The sequence below is a fragment of the Gymnoscopelus microlampas genome (assembly GCF_963454915.1).
Source record: "Gymnoscopelus microlampas genome assembly, chromosome: 14".
NCBI classification, from domain to species: Eukaryota; Metazoa; Chordata; class Actinopteri; order Myctophiformes; family Myctophidae; genus Gymnoscopelus; species Gymnoscopelus microlampas.
Genome location: NC_139951.1, coordinates 39,003,175 through 39,024,951, shown reverse-complemented (window position 1 = coordinate 39,024,951; position 21,777 = coordinate 39,003,175). Strand labels below are relative to the sequence as shown.

Below are 21,777 nucleotides of genomic sequence, written 5' to 3'. Positions count from 1 at the left end.
CCATATCACCCACCACACCCCTATTTGCACCCCATTACATACCAAGCAAGCTGCTATCTTAAAGACCCTCCATATCCACCCAGCAGCTTTCAGTAATAAAATATTTTATATCCACTACTAACGCTACTCCTGAACATGAAATATGGATAACATGCTAATTTCAGCAAATTTACATTGATGTCTAGTGGTGATATGTTGATTAAAGGGTTTGTTCAGATTTTTTGAGTATTTCCTGTAGGAAATACTTACCATTAATGTAGTGGTTGCAAAGGTATTAATTGATTGCCCGAGTCCCGTGGTCAGAGTTATGGTCCTTTTCTGATAAATATGAAGTAGTTCCGGTAGATTAGTAGATTTGGTGGGGGCCGCTCATTAAAAATAAATAAATTAAAAAAACTAACGTCATTTGTATTGTTGACCTATTTCTACCATATAGAGCAAGTTTCGTTCAATTTCGACCCCTCTGTCACATGGTACTAATGTTTGTGTCCAGAATCACTGCACCGCGGCAGCCTACTCACGCACAAAATATATGACACAAAAAATAGTACCATGTGACAGAGGGGTCGAAATTGAACGAAACCTGCTCTATATGGTAGAAATAGGTCAACAATACAAATGACGCTAGTTTTTTAAATGTATTTATTTTTAATGAGCGGCCCCCACCAAATCTACTAATCTACCGGAACTACATTCATATTTATCAGAAACGGACCATAACTCTGACCACGGGACTCGGGCAATCAATTAATACCTTTGCAACCACTATATCAATGGTAAGTATTTCCTACAGAAAATACTAAAAAAATCTGAACTAACCCTTTAATGTGAGAGAAATAATAAAATACATTCTTTAATTAAATAAAGTAATTTGCTGATCACTTCAGAAGTACCTCCACAGAACTATTGATTTATTTATTTTTATGTTTGGAATCTGGCGTTCAACCATCTTTAGACTTTAGTTTAGGTATTCTTTACTTCATTCTCTCAACTTTATTTCTGTGTGATTTCCTGTGATTTCTGTGAGCAGCAATCACACACAGGTGTGACTGCAGGCAGAGCCATGCAGTCATGCCTTATATGGGGATTGGTGGGGCGCCTCCCTATGGTAATTAGGATGAACTGGCACACCCCTTCAAGTTACGAGGATTGGGATTCATCATCATCAAGAATATAGTTACGAACAATTCTGCCTTTTAAGAACGTTTCATGAATCTGACTCAACTTCTCTTAGGAATTCACTTAGGAAGAAATGTAAGAGGAAACATTAGGAACTTATTGCTGCATGAGGCCCAATGTGATTAGCCTCAGTCAGAGGCCGCAATCAGCTGTAGTTTCAGTTGACATGCTGATGTGTTCCCCCAGACATGTTTGCTATCTGGGCCCCTACACACTGCCCGACATTTGAAATGGTCGGCGAGTAAACAGATCGTTAAGCATTTCACATTGCACAAGTTTCTCTCGTGAAATCGGGCTGTATATCGTTGTGGTTCTCGCACGATTTATTACTTTATTTATTTATTACTTATTATAAGCGAGTTGCTTGTAAAAAATATTGGCGGTTGCGTTTTTTTTAGCTTATTTCCAAAGTGTAGTTTCTTATTTGGCCTTGTTTCTCAATGTTGTTTATTTTCTTTGAAAATAGCTGCAACGCGTTGTGAGCTTGTAGATCGGCTATTTTATTCGTATATAGGTGCTCAGTACAGCAACTTGCTATGGGCCTGGTCTACAAGATTCGACACAACATTGGGATCCCCCCTGTATTTGTGAAAATACACCAGAGGCAGCTCCACGGATCATGTTCAACCCAGATTTGTCTCCACAAAGGGAATTAACTCGTTCTCATGCTATTCAACACACATGTGGAATGCTCTACCAAAAAGAGTAAAGGAGTATAACTGTAAAACCCTACTCACTTTCAAAACTGCCCCAAAGATACACCTCCAGGAGGCTGCAATTCGAAAATGGCCCCTGTCAAAGTATTAACCTGACCCCCCTGCATCATCAAGTCAGCAGGTCTTTCAGATCTGATATCAGGTTTGTCCACAGTGAAATTGTGCTCTGTTGAGCATTACTTTGTAGATTTTTACTGTTATTACAAAACATACATTAACCACTTCAGCCTTATATACATTTTGGCGATTTGAAAAAAGCCGATCTTCAAGCTCGCATTGTGGGCTTGTAGAGATCTACTATTTTCAAATTATTTTTATACAATTTGAAAAGTTGTGAAATGGGACATTCTGCATAAGGAGTATGTTCTACTTTTGGTACTTTAAGTACATTTTGATGCCAAAATGTTATGTCTACATTGCAGTATTGATACTTTTACTTGAGTACATGTGAGTACTTCTTTCATCACTGCGTACTCTATTGCTGCCAAATTGAGCCTAGGCAATTGGTCCGAAATGTCAGTGACTTTGACATTATTTGTTTGTTAACAGGATGACCATCGTCACCTGAACCAGTTCATTGCACACGCAGCCCTGGATTTGGTGGATGAAAACATGTGGTTATCCAACAACACATGTACTTGAAAACTGTGGACAAGTTCGATGAGTGGTTTGTTTCTGCCTTTGTCACTGCTGGATATATCTATTCAATATTTCCTTTTACTGTCTTTTATAGAATGCACAGGTTAGGTTAGTACCATTGACTTGCTAGTGATGCTGTTCATTAGTGATATACTAAAACAAATATTTTGTTGATTTCAACCCATCTCTGGGACAGCTACACCATGAATCTAATGGACTGGAGCTACCATGATTCTTACCTCAACTACTGCCATTTACAGACCAATGGAAGGTAATGCATCCAGCATCCGGCATTGTCTTAATAGGAATGTCTAACTGTAGCCTACATGTGTTTTCACCGTGCATATACCTTGATTAATGATGTCTTTCTCCATTGCTGTTCAAGTTATCATTATGCCCCATTATGCACTGCACCAGTATATTAAACAAAGTAAGAAAAGAGACTATAGTTAGGTTAATATGACCCTTTCTACACCACTATGTCTATGAAATCTCAATCTGTTTGACTCCTGCACTTATATAACTGTTTACTTGTTACTGTTTGTGATTGAACACAATGATTTATACATAATTCACAAGATTCATGTTTTGAGAATAGTACAATGTAAACACTTCAGGGAAAATAGCACATATCTTCACATATATAGGCAACTGTATACTTCTTAGAATCAACTTTATTGTCACGTTCAATGTTTACAGGTGTAAAACAGTTTGTGAAATTAGTTTTTGTTCAAGCTCCATTATTGTTACAGTATGTCCATAAAAAAGAAAGAGGGCGGCAAGGGGTCAGAGAGATCAATCAATAAAGAAAAAGATTACGACACTTATACAAAAGAACACCCCATTAGGATTAAAGGGGAGTCTACACATTCCAGTGTATCTGAATAAAAGGAGAAAGACTATTAGACCAATATTAAACTTAAAGACAAAACTGGAGAAAACTGTGGCTCAGGGCACAGCGTTTGCATGGTGTGATCACAATCAACAATCAAAGTCTCATCAAACAAGCATAAACACCTGGTATGCATGAATATTACTTAGCCTCTGATTGGACAACAGACCAATGAGGGCAAGACAGGTCAGGTGTATTTGCTAGTATTTGATTGTGGTGGGGGTCCTTGAGGGCGTTCTAGGGGGTACCCAGCTAAATAAAACTGATCCTCATGTCCTCTTCTCTGTGGGGTTCAGCTTGTTGTACACGGCCTCGATCACACTGCGTCTGTGAAGGGAGGCATGCGTTAATCCGACAGACCTTTTCTCATACAATATTTGTCCTACATGTATACGCTCAGGGTTTGGATCTTTTAGGAACTGGATTCAATTCCTGTAGGGCAAATCAACTGTAGATGAAGTAGATTAACTATAATCGTATGATATTTAGTCAACTAGACTAACAGTAAAACATTTCAGATGACTAAAATATGACTAAAACTAAATTGGAATTTTATTCAAAAGACTATGATTAAAACTAAATTAAAATGTGCCGTAAAAAATCAACACTGATTCCATGCTGTATTACTTACTTGCTGGCCAGGCCTCCACCGGGCGGGAGGTTGGGGATGTTCTCAGTGTGAAAGCTCCTCAAAACAGTCCCCAGGTCAAGGACTCCATCCTTCCCTCCGCTCCCCAGCAGCTCTATACACACACACACACACACACACACACACACACACACACACACACACACACACACACACACACACACACACACACACACACGTTAAGTTTATAGGAGATAAATAAAGTCAAGTTCAGGTGTACTGTCACTGTGCGTATTCAGCCTCAGACTGATATATCCTCCTGGGTCTTCCTTACCTTCAACCCGTTTCTCTATGTACTCATCCAGTTCCTTTTCTTTCCTCACGGCCTCCTCAGAGACCTTGGGAGCACCAGGTAAACACACCAGCACCACGCTCATATTGTCCATGCTCCCCTGGAGGACCAAGACCAGAGAGAACAACAGATAAGCATCAACTTGAGTTAAACACAGGACCACAATGTATATTCTGTTATATTTTCGGTTGTTTTAATGGGTTAAAACAACATGTGTACATTAGTCCCTACCTTGTAGAAGCACGTGTCCACCACCGCGTTGCAGACTTTCTCCAGGTCGTCGTACAGCTGTAGCCTCGAGTGCACGAACTCGCGCAGCTCCTCGTTGGACATCACGTCATAGATGCCGTCGCACGCCAGCACCACAAACTCATCGCCCTCGGCCTCGCGCTCCATCACGCACACCTCGGGCTCGGGGCTCACCGGCTGCTCCGTGGGGCCCTTGCCGTCCACGTCCTTGTAGTGGTAGTCCCCCAGGGCCCGGGACACGGTCAGGTAGCCGTTGACCCGATTGCCCTGGACCCAGCCGCCGGCGTTCTGGATGCGCTCCTTCTCCTTCTCGTTGTAGGGCTTGTGGTCCTCGGTGAAGAAGCCCACCCGGCTGTCTCGGCTCAGCACGGCCCGCGAGTCGCCGCAGTTCATGAAGTAGAGGTGGCTGGGGCTGAGCAGCACGCCGACCGCCGTGGAGCCGCTGCCGTCCTCCAGGCCCTGCTGTGGGTCCGAGAAGCTCCGCATGAACTCGTCGATCTTCAGGAAGCCCGACCGGATGCCGTCCTTCACGCCCTCCTCCACGGTGCCGGCGCCCCCCGAGCCGAAGTCGCTCCCCCCGGACAAGATGTGCTCCAGCAGGTGGCCGGAGCAGTAGTTGGCCACCCGGGAGCCGGCGTGGCCGTCGTACACGGCAAAGAAGGACCAGTCAGGGAGTCCGTGGGGGAGTCCCACAACGGCCGTGTGGGCGTCCTCCATATCTGGCCTCCAGCCCTGCATGGAGCTCAGGCCGTAGCGCAGCCCGTTGCCATCGCCGTGGGCGCTGTGCTTCTCCGTCGTTGGTAGGCCCCAACCCATTACTGTCAACAGCTGCAGGGAGATCAGAGGAGGGAGAGAGAGAGAGGAGAGGAGAGAGAGAGAGGAGAGGAGAGGGGGCAGAGTGGTATTTATTTATTTTTTGTCACAATCCTAAGCCAATAATTTCATGACCAGTGGACCGGTCGACTGCGGTTCCGGCAGGAGACACAAAGGAGACTCTTTGTGTCTCCTACCGGAACCGCTGCCGGTAATCAAATTATTGGCTTAGGAATGTGACAAAAACTAAAAAATATCCATGAATTCAAGTCTCCAAGGGGTGACTAATCTCTAGAAAAAAAGTCATTTTGGGGTGAACTATCCCTTTAAAATACCAAAAGTCAAAGTACAGCTCTTACATTTTGTACTTAAGTAAAAGTATAAATACTGCAATGTAGAAATACTCAGTGGCAAGTAAAAATATCAAAATGTAAGTAAAGTACCAGAAGTAGAGAGTATGAAGAATGTCCCATTTCACAAGTTTTCAAATGTATAAAATGTATAAAAATATTTTGAAAATAGCAGATCTACTAGCTCTCGAGCTTGTAGATCAGCTATTTTCAAATGACCGAAATGTATAAAGGGTTAAGTGGTTAATGTATGTTTTGTGATAATAATCCAAATCTACAAAGTAACTTGTGTTTTAAAATAATCGTAGTGGAGTAAAAGTACAATATTTACCTTTGAGATGTAGTGGAGTAGAAGTAAAAGTACTGAAAATACTGAAAATTCTCCAGTAAAGTAAAAAAAATACCTCAAAATTGTACTTAAGTAGAGTACTTGAGTAAATGTATTTAGTTACTTTACACCACTGTTAGGCTCGATACAAAAATGTATTAAAAGGTACAGGAAACCAACTTTTCGACAAGATAGTGTTCCTCAGGGTTCAACAGAAACTGAATGCAAGGAGATGCTCTTATAAAGGGGATGGGACAAAGGTGATCTCATCTCGTGGGAGTGTCCTCATCAATACCCATCAGCATGGGTGGGGTGGATAATCCCATCACTGACAAGTGACCAACATACTATTTCAGTATTCCAAAGTGAATTGTGCACGTTTCTTTCTATTATTTAATTATTCATATTAAATATTTACTCCACTACTAAAATGGCAGATCTACAAGCTCACAACGCGTCACATTTTGAGCTTGTAGATCGTCTATTTTCAAATATCCAAAGTTTAAATAGGCCTGAAGTGGTTGATGTAGCCCATGTTTTGTAATAATAATCAAAATTTCCAAAGTAACTAGTAACTAAAGTTTTCAAATAATTGTAGTGGAGTAAAAGTGCAACATTTGTCTCTGAGATGTAGTGTCAGTAGAAGTAAAATTATCCAAAATTGTAAATCCTGGAAAGTAAAAGTACCTAGAAATTGTACTTAAGTACAGTACTTGAGTGAATGTACTTAGTCACTTTACATATTGGTATCATCAGAGGTTAAATAAGCTGTTGTCTGGGAGTTTCACTTAGCCCAACTTAAGCCCCATTTTATACATTGGCTATTGGAAAATAGCCAATCTACAAGCTCACAAGCTTGTAGGTCTGTTATTTTTGAAAATGACATTCCCAAACTAGGGACAACAGTTTTAATGTGGTCAAACTTTATTATTTTACATTGAGGCCTGATACGTCTTCCCTTCTGGGTTTGTTTGCAGGACTTCACAGGAAGTCGACTTGCTTTCTCTCCTCCGAATAAGGCCTCTGTATTTTATATTACATCATATTCAATCACTCCCACTCAAAATGTCAGCCATTTACACTGTGGAAATACTGTAATACCTTGAGATTGGACCTGCTCCTAAAATAAATAACCCCCAAGAACGGAATGAATTCAACTCTAATCGCCATGGTGGTTGAGCACATAGAGAGTCCCCACAACTCCCCTTTCAAAGTAATGACAATGGGCCTCATGCAGCAACCATTCAAATGTCTTCTTAAACCCATTTAAGACGTTTTTAAGAAGATTTTGGTATACTCCAATGTTTTCTTAGCCGTGATCTGTTCTTAGGTAAGAACAGAATCTACGCACACTTTCTTAAGAGGACATTTTTTCTTAGACCCACTTAAGAAGTTTTTAAGAAGATTTTGGTATGTTTTCTTAGTTCATCTGTTCTCAGGTAAGAACAGAATCTATACACACCGAAGAGCACTCTTAGAGTGGCCTTTGAGTTCTTAAGTGTGACATGTTTGTGCAACAATAATGAATTCTCAAAGTTTCTTCAATTCTACAGTTGAATAATATAGGATTTAAATTACAATAATATTTTAGAGCAAAAAAGGTTCTCAAAAGTGTGGTCCGGGGACCCCCAGGGGTCCTTGAGGGACATTCTCCACACCCCCATTTTCCTGTCCCCTTCCTACCTGAAAGCCCCCCTATACCCACCCGTCACACCCATCCCCATACCCCCCACACAGCCCCCTACACCCCTCCTTGCACCACCATATCACCCACCACACCCCTATTTCCACCCCATTACATACCAAGCAAGCTGCTATCTTAAAGACCCTCCATATCCACCCAGCAGCTTTCAGTAATAAAATGTTTTATATCCACTACTAACGCTACTCCTGAACATGAAATATGGATAACATGCTTATTTCAGCAAATTTACATTGATGTCTAGTGGTGATATGTTGATTAATGTGAGAGAAATAATAAAATACATTCTTTAATTAAATAAAGTAATTTGCTGATCACTTCAGAAGTACCTCCACAGAACTATTGATTTATTTATTTTTATGTTTGGAATCTGGCGTTCAACCATCTTTAGACTTTAGTTTAGGTATTCTTTACTTCATTCTCTCAACTTTATTTCTGTGTGATTTCCTGTGATTTCTGTGAGCAGCAAGCACACACAGGTGTGACTGCAGGCAGAGCCATGCAGTCATGCCTTATATGGGGATTGGTGGGGCGCCTCCCTATGGTAATTAGGATGAACTGGCACACCCCTTCAAGTTACGAGGATTGGGACTCATCATCATCAAGAATATAGTTACGAACAATTCTGCCTTTTAAGAACGTTTCATGAATCTGACTCGACTTCTCTTAGGAATTCACTTAGGAAGAAATGTAAGAGGAAACATTAGGAACTTATTGCTGCATGAGGCCCAATGTGATTAGCCTCAGTCAGAGGCCGCAATCAGCTGTAGTTTCAGTTGACATGCTGATGTGTTCCCCCAGACATGTTTGCTATCTGGGCCCCTACACACTGCCCGACATTTGAAATGGTCGGCGAGTAAACAGATCGTTAAGCATTTCACATTGCACAAGTTTCTCTCGTGAAATCGGGCTGTATATCGTTGTGGTTCTCGCACGATTTATTACTTTATTTATTTATTACTTATTATAAGCGAGTTGCTTGTAAAAAATATTGGCGGTTGCGTTTTTTTTAGCTTATTTCCAAAGTGTAGTTTCTTATTTGGCCTTGTTTCTCAATGTTGTTTATTTTCTTTGAAAATAGCTGCAACGCGTTGTGAGCTTGTAGATCGGCTATTTTATTCGTATATAGGTGCTCAGTACAGCAACTTGCTATGGGCCTGGTCTACAAGATTCGACACAACATTGGGATCCCCCCTGTATTTGTGAAAATACACCAGAGGCAGCTCCACGGATCATGTTCAACCCAGATTTGTCTCCACAAAGGGAATTAACTCGTTCTCATGCTATTCAACACACATGTGGAATGCTCTACCAAAAAGAGTAAAGGAGTATAACTGTAAAACCCTACTCACTTTCAAAACTGCCCCAAAGATACACCTCCAGGATGCTGCAATTCGAAAATGGCCCCTGTCAAAGTATTAACCTGACCCCCCTGCATCATCAAGTCAGCAGGTCTTTCAGATCTGATATCAGGTTTGTCCACAGTGAAATTGTGCTCTGTTGAGCATTACTTTGTAGATTTTTACTGTTATTACAAAACATACATTAACCACTTCAGCCTTATATACATTTTGGCGATTTGAAAAAAGCCGATCTTCAAGCTCGCATTGTGGGCTTGTAGAGATCTACTATTTTCAAATTATTTTTATACAATTTGAAAAGTTGTGAAATGGGACATTCTGCATAAGGAGTATGTTCTACTTTTGGTACTTTAAGTACATTTTGATGCCAAAATGTTATGTCTACATTGCAGTATTGATACTTTTACTTGAGTACATGTGAGTACTTCTTTCATCACTGCGTACTCTATTGCTGCCAAATTGAGCCTAGGCAATTGGTCCGAAATGTCAGTGACTTTGACATTATTTGTTTGTTAACAGGATGACCATCGTCACCCAGGGCCGTGTTTATGCACAGGCAATGTAGGCACATGCCTATGTCTTGTCGGGGGGGGGGCCGAAAAATGCCCCCCCAAAAAAAAATAAAAAAAATTAAAAAGTTTTTTTTTTTTTTTTTTTTAAATTAAATAACATAAGCCTAACCTAACCCTAACCCTAAAACCGAAATAAAGTAACAAAGAAACGCCCAAAAACGGCCACAATCCGCGAAATAACCGCAAAATTTCGCGCGCGCGCGCATGGGTCGCGCACATGCACGCGCGCTGCGCGCGCGTGCATGTGCGCTGGGGGGGGGCCCGAAAACTGTCCGTTGCCTAGTGCGCATTTTGACATTAACACGGCCCTGTCGTCACCTGAACCAGTTCATTGCACACGCAGCCCTGGATTTGGTGGATGAAAACATGTGGTTATCCAACAACACATGTACTTGAAAACTGTGGACAAGTTCGATGAGTGGTTTGTTTCTGCCTTTGTCACTGCTGGATATATCTATTCAATATTTCCTTTTACTGTCTTTTATAGAATGCACAGGTTAGGTTAGTACCATTGACTTGCTAGTGATGCTGTTCATTAGTGATATACTAAAACAAATATTTTGTTGATTTCAACCCATCTCTGGGACAGCTACACCATGAATCTGATGGACTGGAGCTACCATGATTCTTACCTCAACTACTGCCATTTACAGACCAATGGAAGGTAATGCATCCAGCATCCGGCATTGTCTTAATAGGAATGTCTAACTGTAGCCTACATGTGTTTTCACCGTGCATATACCTTGATTAATGATGTCTTTCTCCATTGCTGTTCAAGTTATCATTATGCCCCATTATGCACTGCACCAGTATATTAAACAAAGTAAGAAAAGAGACTATAGTTAGGTTAATATGACCCTTTCTACACCACTATGTCTATGAAATCTCAATCTGTTTGACTCCTGCACTTATATAACTGTTTACTTGTTACTGTTTGTGATTGAACACAATGATTTATACATAATTCACAAGATTCATGTTTTGAGAATAGTACAATGTAAACACTTCAGGGAAAATAGCACATATCTTCACATATATAGGCAACTGTATACTTCTTAGAATCAACTTTATTGTCACGTTCAATGTTTACAGGTGTAAAACAGTTTGTGAAATTAGTTTTTGTTCAAGCTCCATTATTGTTACAGTATGTCCATAAAAAAGAAAGAGGGCGGCAAGGGGTCAGAGAGATCAATCAATAAAGAAAAAGATTACAACACTTATACAAAAGAACACCCCATTAGGATTAAAGGGGAGTCTACACATTCCAGTGTATCTGAATAAAAGGAGAAAGACTATTAGACCAATATTAAACTTAAAGACAAAACTGGAGAAAACTGTGGCTCAGGGCACAGCGTTTGCATGGTGTGATCACAATCAACAATCAAAGTCTCATCAAACAAGCATAAACACCTGGTATGCATGAATATTACTTAGCCTCTGATTGGACAACAGACCAATGAGGGCAAGACAGGTCAGGTGTATTTGCTAGTATTTGATTGTGGTGGGGGTCCTTGAGGGCGTTCTAGGGGGTACCCAGCTAAATAAAACTGATCCTCATGTCCTCTTCTCTGTGGGGTTCAGCTTGTTGTACACGGCCTCGATCACACTGCGTCTGTGAAGGGAGGCATGCGTTAATCCGACAGACCTTTTCTCATACAATATTTGTCCTACGTGTATACGCTCAGGGTTTGGATCTTTTAGGAACTGGATTCAATTCCTGTAGGGCAAATCAACTGTAGATGAAGTAGATTAACTATAATCGTATGATATTTAGTCAACTAGACTAACAGTAAAACATTTCAGATGACTAAAATATGACTAAAACTAAATTGGAATTTTATTCAAAAGACTATGATTAAAACTAAATTAAAATGTGCCGTAAAAAATCAACACTGATTCCATGCTGTATTACTTACTTGCTGGCCAGGCCTCCACCGGGCGGGAGGTTGGGGATGTTCTCAGTGTGAAAGCTCCTCAAAACAGTCCCCAGGTCAAGGACTCCATCCTTCCCTCCGCTCCCCAGCAGCTCTATACACACACACACACACACACACACACACACACACACACACACACACACACACACACACACACACACACACACACACACACACACACACACACACACACACACACACACACGTTAAGTTTATAGGAGATAAATAAAGTCAAGTTCAGGTGTACTGTCACTGTGCGTATTCAGCCTCAGACTGATATATCCTCCTGGGTCTTCCTTACCTTCAACCCGTTTCTCTATGTACTTATCCAGTTCCTCTTCTTTCCTCACGGCCTCCTCAGAGACCTTGGGAGCACCAGGTAAACACACCAGCACCACGCTCATATTGTCCATGCTCCCCTGGAGGACCAAGACCAGAGAGAACAAAAGATAAGCATCAACTTGAGTTAAACACAGGACCACAATGTATATTCTGTTATATTTTCGGTTGTTTTAATGGGTTAAAACAACATGTGTACATTATTCTCTACCTTGTAGAAGCACGTGTCCACCACCGCGTTGCAGACTTTCTCCAGGTCGTCGTACAGCTGTAGCCTCGAGTGCACGAACTCGCGCAGCTCCTCGTTGGACATCACGTCATAGATGCCGTCGCACGCCAGCACCACAAACTCATCGCCCTCGGCCTCGCGCTCCATCACGCACACCTCGGGCTCGGGGCTCACCGGCTGCTCCGTGGGGCCCTTGCCGTCCACACGCTTGTAGTGGTAGTCCCCCAGGGCCCGGGACACGGTCAGGTAGCCGTTGACCCGATTGCCCTGGACCCAGCCGCCGGCGTTCTGGATGCGCTCCTTCTCCTTCTCGTTGTAGGGCTTGTGGTCCTCGGTGAAGAAGCCCACCCGGCTGTCTCGGCTCAGCACGGCCCGCGAGTCGCCGCAGTTCATGAAGTAGAGGTGGCTGGGGCTGAGCAGCACGCCGACCGCCGTGGAGCCGCTGCCGTCCTCCAGGCCCTGCTGTGGGTCCGAGAAGCTCCGCATGAACTCGTCGATCTTCAGGAAGCCCGACCGGATGCCGTCCTTCACGCCCTCCACGGTGCCGGCGCCCCCCGAGCCGAAGTCGCTCCCCCCGGACAAGATGTGCTCCAGCAGGTGGCCGGAGCAGTAGTTGGCCACCCGGGAGCCGGCGTGGCCGTCGTACACGGCAAAGAAGGACCAGTCAGTGAGTCCGTGGGGGAGTCCCACAACGGCCGTGTGGGCGTCCTCCATATCCGGCCTCCAGCCCTGCATGGAGCTCAGGCCGTAGCGCAGCCCGTTGCCATCGCCATGGGCGCTGTGCTTCTCCGTCGTTGGTAGGCCCCAACCCATTACTGTCAACAGCTGCAGGGAGATCAGAGGAGGGAGAGAGAGAGAGGAGAGGAGAGGGGGCAGAGTGGTATTTATTTATTTTTTGTCACAATCCTAAGCCAATAATTTCATGACCAGTGGACCGGTCGACTGCGGTTCCGGCAGGAGACACAAAGGAGACTCTTTGTGTCTCCTACCGGAACCGCTGCCGGTAATCAAATTATTGGCTTAGGAATGTGACAAAAACTAAAAAATATCCATGAATTCAAGTCTCCAAGGGGTGACTAATCTCTAGAAAAAAAGTCATTTTGGGGTGAACTATCCCTTTAAAATACCAAAAGTCAAAGTACAGCTCTTACATTTTGTACTTAAGTAAAAGTATAAATACTGCAATGTAGAAATACTCAGTGGCAAGTAAAAATATCAAAATGTAAGTAAAGTACCAGAAGTAGAGAGTATGAAGAATGTCCCATTTCACAAGTTTTCAAATGTATAAAATGTATAAAAATATTTTGAAAATAGCTGATCTACTAGCTCTCGAGCTTGTAGATCAGCTATTTTCAAATGACCGAAATGTATAAAGGGTTAAGTGGTTAATGTATGTTTTGTGATAATAATCCAAATCTACAAAGTAACTTGTGTTTTAAAATAATCGTAGTGGAGTAAAAGTACAATATTTACCTTTGAGATGTAGTGGAGTAGAAGTACAGTAGTGGAGTAGAAGTAAAAGTACTGAAAATACTGAAAATTCTCCAGTAAAGTAAAAAAAATACCTCAAAATTGTACTTAAGTAGAGTACTTGAGTAAATGTATTTAGTTACTTTACACCACTGTTAGGCTCGATACAAAAATGTATTAAAAGGTACAGGAAACCAACTTTTCGACAAGATAGTGTTCCTCAGGGTTCAACAGAAACTGAATGCAAGGAGATGCTCTTATAAAGGGGATGGGACAAAGGTGATCTCATCTCGTGGGAGTGTCCTCATCAATACCCATCAACATGGGTGGGGTGGATAATCCCATCACTGACAAGTGACCAACATACTATTTCAGTATTCCAAAGTGAATTGTGCACGTTTCTTTCTATTATTTAATTATTCATATTAAATATTTACTCCACTACTAAAATGGCAGATCTACAAGCTCACAACGCGTCACATTTTGAGCTTGTAGATCGTCTATTTTCAAATATCCAAAGTTTAAATAGGCCTGAAGTGGTTGATGTAGCCCATGTTTTGTAATAATACTAAAAATTTCCAAAGTAACTAAAGTTTTCAAATAATTGTAGTGGAGTAAAAGTGCAACATTTGTCTCTGAGATGTTGTGTCAGTAGAAGTAAAATTATCCAAAATTGTAAATCCTGGAAAGTAAAAGTACCTAGAAATTGTACTTAAGTACAGTACTTGAGTGAATGTACTAAGTCACTTTACATATTGGTATCATCAGAGGTTAAATAAGCTGTTGTCTGGGAGTTTCACTTAGCCCAACCTAAGCCCCATTTTATACATTGGCTATTGGAAAATAGCCAATCTACAAGCTCACAAGCTTGTAGGTCTGTTATTTTTGAAAATGACATTCCCAAACTAGGGACAACAGTTTTAATGTGGTTAAACTTTATTATTTTACATTGAGGCCTGATACGTCTTCCCTTCTGGGTTTGTTTGCAGGACTTCACAGGAAGTCGACTTGCTTTCTCTCCTCCGAATAAGGCCTCTGTATTTTATATTACATCATATTCAATCACTCCCACTCAAAATGTCAGCCATTTACACTGTGGAAATACTGTAATACCTTGAGATTGGACCTGCTCCTAAAATAAATAATCCCCAAGAACGGAATGAATTCAACTCTAATCGCCATGGTGGTTGAGCACATAGAGAATCCCCACAACTCCCCTTTCAAAGTAATGACAATGGGCCTCATGCAGCAACCATTCAAATATCTTCTTAAACCCATTTAAGACGTTTTTAAGAAGATTTTGGTATACTCCAATGTTTTCTTAGCTGTGATCTGTTCTTAGGTAAGAACAGAATCTACGCACAGTTTCTTAAGAGGACATTTTTTCTTAGACCCACTTAAGAAGTTTTTAAGAAGATTTTGGTATACTCCAATGTTTTCTTAGTTCATCTGTTCTCAGGTAAGAACAGAATCTATACACACCGAAGAGCACTCTTAGAGTGGCCTTTGAGTTCTTAAGTGTGACATGTTTGTGCAACAATAATGAATTCTCGAAGTTTCTTCAATTCTACAGTTGAATAATATAGGATTTAAATTACAATAATATTTTAGAGCAAAAAAGGTTCTCAAAAGTGTGGTCTGGGGACCCCCAGGGGTCCTTGAGGGACATTCGCCACACCCCCATTTTCCTGTCCCCTTCCTACCTGAAAGCCCCCCTATACCCACCCGTCACACCCATCCCCATACCCCCCACACAGCCCCCTACACCCCTCCTTGCACCACCATATCACCCACCACACCCCTATTTCCACCCCATTACATACCAAGGAAGCTGCTACCTTAAAGACCCTCCATATCCACCCACCAGCTTTCAGTAATAAAATGTTTTATATCCACTACTAACGCTACTCCTGAACATGAAATATGGATAACATGCTAATTTCAGCAAATTTACATTGATGTCTAGTGGTGATATGTTGATTAATGTGAGAGAAATAATAAAATACATTCTTTAATTAAATAAAGTAATTTGCTGATCACTTCAGAAGTACCTCCACAGAACTATTGATTTATTTATTTTTATGTTTGGAATCTGGCGTTCAACCATCTTTAGACTTTAGTTTAGGTATTCTTTACTTCATTCTCTCAACTTTATTTCTGTGTGATTTCCTGTGATTTCTGTGAGCAGCAATCACACACAGGTGTGACTGCAGGCAGAGCCATGCAGTCATGCCTTATATGGGGATTGGTGGGGCGCCTATGGTAATTAGGATGAACTGGCACACCCCTTCAAGTTACGAGGATTGGGATTCATCATCATCAAGAATATAGTTACGAACAATTCTGCCTTTTAAGAACGTTTCATGAATCTGACTCAACTTCTCTTAGGAATTCACTTAGGAAGAAATGTAAGAGGAAACATTAGGAACTTATTGCTGCATGAGGCCCAATGTGATTAGCCTCAGTCAGAGGCCGCAATCAGCTGTAGTTTCAGTTGACATGCTGATGTGTTCCCCCAGACATGTTTGCTATCTGGGCCCCTACACACTGCCCGACATTTGAAATGGTCGGCGAGTAAACAGATCGTTAAGCATTTCACATTGCACAAGTTCCTCTCGTGAAATCGGGCTGTATATCGTTGTGGTTCTCGCACAATTTATTACTTTATTTATTTATTACTTATTATAAGCGAGTTGCTTGTAAAAAATATTGGCGGTTGCGTTTTTTTTAGCTTATTTCCAAAGTGTAGTTTCTTATTTGGCCTTGTTTCTCATTTTCTTTGAAAATAGCTGCAACGCGTTGTGAGCTTGTAGATCGGCTATTTTATTCGTATATAGGTGCTCAGTACAGCAACTTGCTATGGGCCTGGTCTACAAGATTCGACACAACATTGGGATCCCCCCTGTATTTGTGAAAATACACCAGAGGCAGCTCCACGGATCATGTTCAACCCAGATTTGTCTCCACAAAGGGAATTAACTCGTTCTCATGCTATTCAACACACATGTGGAATGCTCTACCAAAAAGAGTAAAGGAGTATAACTGTAAAACCCTACTCACTTTCAAAACTGCCCCAAAGATACACCTCCAGGATGCTGCAATTCGAAAATGGCCCCTGTCAAAGTATTAACCTGACCCCCCTGCATCATCAAGTCAGCAGGTCTTTCAGATCTGATATCAGGTTTGTCCACAGTGAAATTGTGCTCTGTTGAGCATTACTTTGTAGATTTTTACTATTATTACAAAACATACATTAACCACTTCAGCCTTATATACATTTTGGCGATTTGAAAAAAGCCGATCTTCAAGCTCGCATTGTGGGCTTGTAGAGATCTGCTATTTTCAAATTATTTTTATACAATTTGAAAAGTTGTGAAATGGGACATTCTGCATAAGGAGTATGTTCTACTTTTGGTTCTTTAAGTACATTTTGATGCCAAAATGTTATGTCTACATTGCAGTATTGATACTTTTACTTGAGTACATGTGAGTACTTCTTTCATCACTGCGTACTCTATTGCTGCCAAATTGAGCCTAGGCAATTGGTCCGAAATGTCAGTGACTTTGACATTATTTGTTTGTTAACAGGATGACCATCGTCACCTGAACCAGTTCATTGCACACGCAGCCCTGGATTTGGTGGATGAAAACATGTGGTTATCCAACAACACATGTACTTGAAAACTGTGGACAAGTTCGATGAGTGGTTTGTTTCTGCCTTTGTCACTGCTGGATATATCTATTCAATATTTCCTTTTACTGTCTTTTATAGAATGCACAGGTTAGGTTAGTACCATTGACTTGCTAGTGATGCTGTTCATTAGTGATATACTAAAACAAATATTTTGTTGATTTCAACCCATCTCTGGGACAGCTACACCATGAATCTGATGGACTGGAGCTACCATGATTCTTACCTCAACTACTGCCATTTACAGACCAATGGAAGGTAGTGCATCCAGCATCCAGCATTGTCTTAATAGGAATGTCTAACTGTAGCCTACATGTGTTTTCACCGTGCATATACCTTGATTAATGATGTCTTTCTCCATTGCTGTTCAAGTTATCATTATGCCCCATTATGCACTGCACCAGTATATTAAACAAAGTAAGAAAAGAGACTATAGTTAGGTTAATATGACCCTTTCTACACCACTATGTCTATGAAATCTCAATCTGTTTGACTCCTGCACTTATATAACTGTTTACTTGTTACTGTTTGTGATTGAACACAATGATTTATACATAATTCACAAGATTCATGTTTTGAGAATAGTACAATGTAAACACTTCAGGGAAAATAGCACATATCTTCACATATATAGGCAACTGTATACTTCTTAGAATCAACTTTATTGTCACGTTCAATGTTTACAGGTGTAAAACAGTTTGTGAAATTAGTTTTTGTTCAAGCTCCATTATTGTTACAGTATGTCCATAAAAAAGAAAGAGGGCGGCAAGGGGTCAGAGAGATCAATCAATAAAGAAAAAGATTACAACACTTATACAAAAGAACACCCCACTAGGATTAAAGGGGAGTCTACACATTCCAGTGTATCTGAATAAAAGGAGAAAGACTATTAGACCAATATTAAACTTAAAGACAAAACTGGAGAAAACTGGGGCTCAGGGCACAGCGTTTGCATGGTGTGATCACAACCAACAATCAAAGTCTCATCAAACAAACATAAACACCTGGTATGCATGAATATTACTTAGCCTCTGATTGGACAACAGACCAATGAGGGCAAGACAGGTCAGGTCAGGTGTATATGCTAGTATTTGATTGTGGTGGGGGTCCTTAATGAGGGCGTTCTAGGGGGTACCCAGCTAATTAAAACTGATCCTCATGTCCTCTTCTCTGTGGGGTTCAGCTTGTTGTACACGGCCTCGATCACACTGCGTCTGTGAACACACCAACCACACACAATCACTGCTTGGATGACACATACAATATTTGTCCTACACGTATACGCTCAGGGTTGGGATCCTTTAGGAACTGGATTCAATTCCTGTAGGGCAAATCAACTGTAGATTAAGTAGATTAACTATAATCGTATGATATTTAGTCAACTAGACTAACAGTAAAACATTTCAGATGACTAAAACTAAATTGGAATTTTATTCAAAAGACTATGATTAAAACTAAATTAAAATGTGCCGTAAAAAATCAACACTGATTCCATGCTGTATTACTTACTTGCTGGCCAGGCCTCCACCGGGCGGGAGGTTGGGGATGTTCTCAGTGTGAAAGCTCCTCAAAACAGTCCCCAGGTCAGCGACTCCATCCTTCCCTCCGCTCCCCAGCAGCTCTATACACACACACACACACACACACACACACACACACACACACACACACACACACACACACACACACACACACACACACACACACACACACACACACACACACACACACACACACACACACACGTTAAGTTTATAGGAGATAAATAAAGTCAAGTTCAGGTGTACTGTCACTGTGCGTATTCAGCCTCAGACTGATATATCCTCCTGGGTCTTCCTTACCTTCAACCCTTTTCTCTATGTACTTATCCAGTTCCTCTTCTTTCCTCACGGCCTCCTCAGAGACCTTGGGAGCACCAGGTAAACACACCAGCACCACGCTCATATTGTCCATGCTCCCCTGGAGGACCAAGACCAGAGAGAACAAAAGATAAGCATCAACTTGAGTTAAACACAGGACCACAATGTATATTCTGTTATATTTTCGGTTGTTTTAATGGGTTAAAACAACATGTGTACATTATTCTCTACCTTGTAGAAGCACGTGTCCACCACCGCGTTGCAGACTTTCTCCAGGTCGTCGTACAGCTGTAGCCTCGAGTGCACGAACTCGCGCAGCTCCTCGTTGGACATCACGTCATAGATGCCGTCGCACGCCAGCACCACAAACTCATCGCCCTCGGCCTCGCGCTCCATCACGCACACCTCGGGCTCGGGGCTCACCGGCTGCTCCGTGGGGCCCTTGCCGTCCACACGCTTGTAGTGGTAGTCCCCCAGGGCCCGGGACACGGTCAGGTAGCCGTTGACCCGATTGCCCTGGACCCAGCCGCCGGCGTTCTGGATGCGCTCCTTCTCCTTCTCGTTGTAGGGCTTGTGGTCCTGGGTGAAGAAGCCCACCCGGCTGTCTCGGCTCAGCACGGCCCGCGAGTCGCCGCAGTTCATGAAGTAGAGGTGGCTGGGGCTGAGCAGCACGCCGACCGCCGTGGAGCCGCTGCCGTCCTCCAGGCCCTGCTGTGGGTCCGAGAAGCTCCGCATGAACTCGTCGATCTTCAGGAAGCCCGACCGGATGCCGTCCTTCACGCCCTCCACGGTGCCGGCGCCCCCCGAGCCGAAGTCGCTCCCCCCGGACAAGATGTGCTCCAGCAGGTGGCCGGAGCAGTAGTTGGCCACCCGGGAGCCGGCGTGGCCGTCGTACACGGCAAAGAAGGACCAGTCAGTGAGTCCGTGGGGGAGTCCCACAACGGCCGTGTGGGCGTCCTCCATATCCGGCCTCCAGCCCTGCATGGAGCTCAGGCCGTAGCGCAGCCCGTTGCCATCGCCGTGGGCGCTGTGCTTCTCCGTCGTTGGTAGGCCCCAACCCATTACTGTCAACAGCTGCAGGGAGATCAGAGGAGGGAGAGAGAGAGAGGAGAGGAGAGGGGGCAGAGTGGTATTTATTTATTTTTTGTCACATTCCTAAGCCAATAATTTCATGACCAGTGGACCGGTCGACTGCGGTTCCGGTAGGAGACACAAAGGAGACTCTTTGTGTCTCCTACCGGAACCGCTGCCGCTAATCAAATTATTGGCTTAGGAAATGTGACAAAAACTAAAAAATATCCATGAATTCAAGTCTCCAAGGGGTGACTAATCGCTAGAAAAAAAGTCATTTTGGGGTGAACTGTCCCTTTAAAATACCAAAAGTCAAAGTACAGCTCTTACATTTTGTACTTAAGTAAAAGTATAAATACTGCAATGTAGAAATACTCAGTGGCAAGTAAAAGTCCAAAAGTATTAGTATCAAGATGTAAGTAAAGTACCAGAAGTAGAGAGTATGAAGAATGTCCCATTTCACAAGTTTTCAAATGTATAAAATGTATACAAATATTTTGAAAATAGCAGATCTAGCTTGTAGATCAGCTATTTTCAAATGACCGACATGTATAAAGGGTTAAGTGGTTAATGTATATTTTGTGATAATAATCCAAATCTACAAAGTAACTTGTGTTTTAAAATAATCGTAGTGGAGTTAAAGTACAATATTTACCTTTGAGATGTAGTGGAGTAGAAGTAGTGGAGTAGAAGTAAAAGTACTGAAAATACTGAAAATTCTCCAGTAAAGTAAAAAATACCTCAAAATTGTAGGTAGAGTAGAGGTAGAGTACTTGAGTAAATCTATTTAGTTACTTTACACCACTGTTAGGCACGATGCAAAAATGTATTAAAAGGTACAGGAAACCAACTTTTCGACAAGATAGTGTTCCTCAGGGTTCAACAGAAACTGAATGCAAGGAGATGCTCTTATATAGGGGATGGGACAAAGGTGATCTCATCTCGTGGGAGTGTCCTCATCAATACCCATCAGCATGGGTGGGGTGGATAATCCCATCACTGACAAGTGACCAACACACTATTTCAGTATTCCAAAGTGAATTGTGCACGTTTCTTTCCATTATTTCATAATTCATATTAAATATTTACTCCACTACTAAAATGGCAGATCTACAAGCTCACAAAGCGATGCGACGTGTTGTGAGCTTGTAGATCGTCTATTTTCAAATAGCCAAAGTTTTAGTAGGCCTCAAGTGGTTCATGTAGCCCATGTGTTTTGTAATAACAAGACCAGGAGACCTGGTTGGGCCAGACCTAAGCCGGTGTTGTGTGAAGTCGTGTGAAGTCTAATTCTGAAATCTTTGTGTCTTACGTTATATACCAACCGTATTTATACTTGTGACATAATAGTGATGTCACGACTAGTCTGTGCCTATTTATTCATGCATAAGAAACTTAACCACAACCAGACATACCATGTATGGACAAATTGGTGACAA

General features: G+C 42.1%; 3 protein-coding genes across 3 annotated transcripts; all 3 read right to left on the bottom strand.

Annotated features, from left to right (window-relative positions):
• Positions 1-3,695: 3,695 nt before the first annotated feature.
• LOC311060203 (protein phosphatase 1B-like) lies at positions 3,696-5,432 on the bottom strand (the record flags this gene model as incomplete). The annotated part of the gene is made up of 4 exons (XM_084078335.1): positions 3,696-3,753; positions 4,058-4,169; positions 4,350-4,467; positions 4,599-5,432. 4 exons carry the CDS (start codon positions 5,430-5,432, stop codon positions 3,696-3,698), a joined length of 1,122 nt encoding a protein of 373 aa, XP_083934461.1.
• Positions 5,433-11,296: 5,864 nt separating this feature from the next.
• On the bottom strand, positions 11,297-13,060 carry LOC311060202 (protein phosphatase 1B-like; the record flags this gene model as incomplete). Its single annotated transcript, XM_084078334.1, has 4 exons — positions 11,297-11,354; positions 11,659-11,770; positions 11,981-12,098; positions 12,230-13,060. The coding sequence occupies 4 exons, from the start codon at positions 13,058-13,060 to the stop codon at positions 11,297-11,299; spliced, it is 1,119 nt and encodes a 372-aa protein (XP_083934460.1).
• Positions 13,061-18,564: 5,504 nt separating this feature from the next.
• Positions 18,565-20,329, bottom strand: LOC311060201 (protein phosphatase 1B-like; the record flags this gene model as incomplete). The annotated part of the gene is made up of 4 exons (XM_084078333.1): positions 18,565-18,622; positions 18,918-19,029; positions 19,250-19,367; positions 19,499-20,329. 4 exons carry the CDS (start codon positions 20,327-20,329, stop codon positions 18,565-18,567), a joined length of 1,119 nt encoding a protein of 372 aa, XP_083934459.1.
• Positions 20,330-21,777: the final 1,448 nt, after the last annotated feature.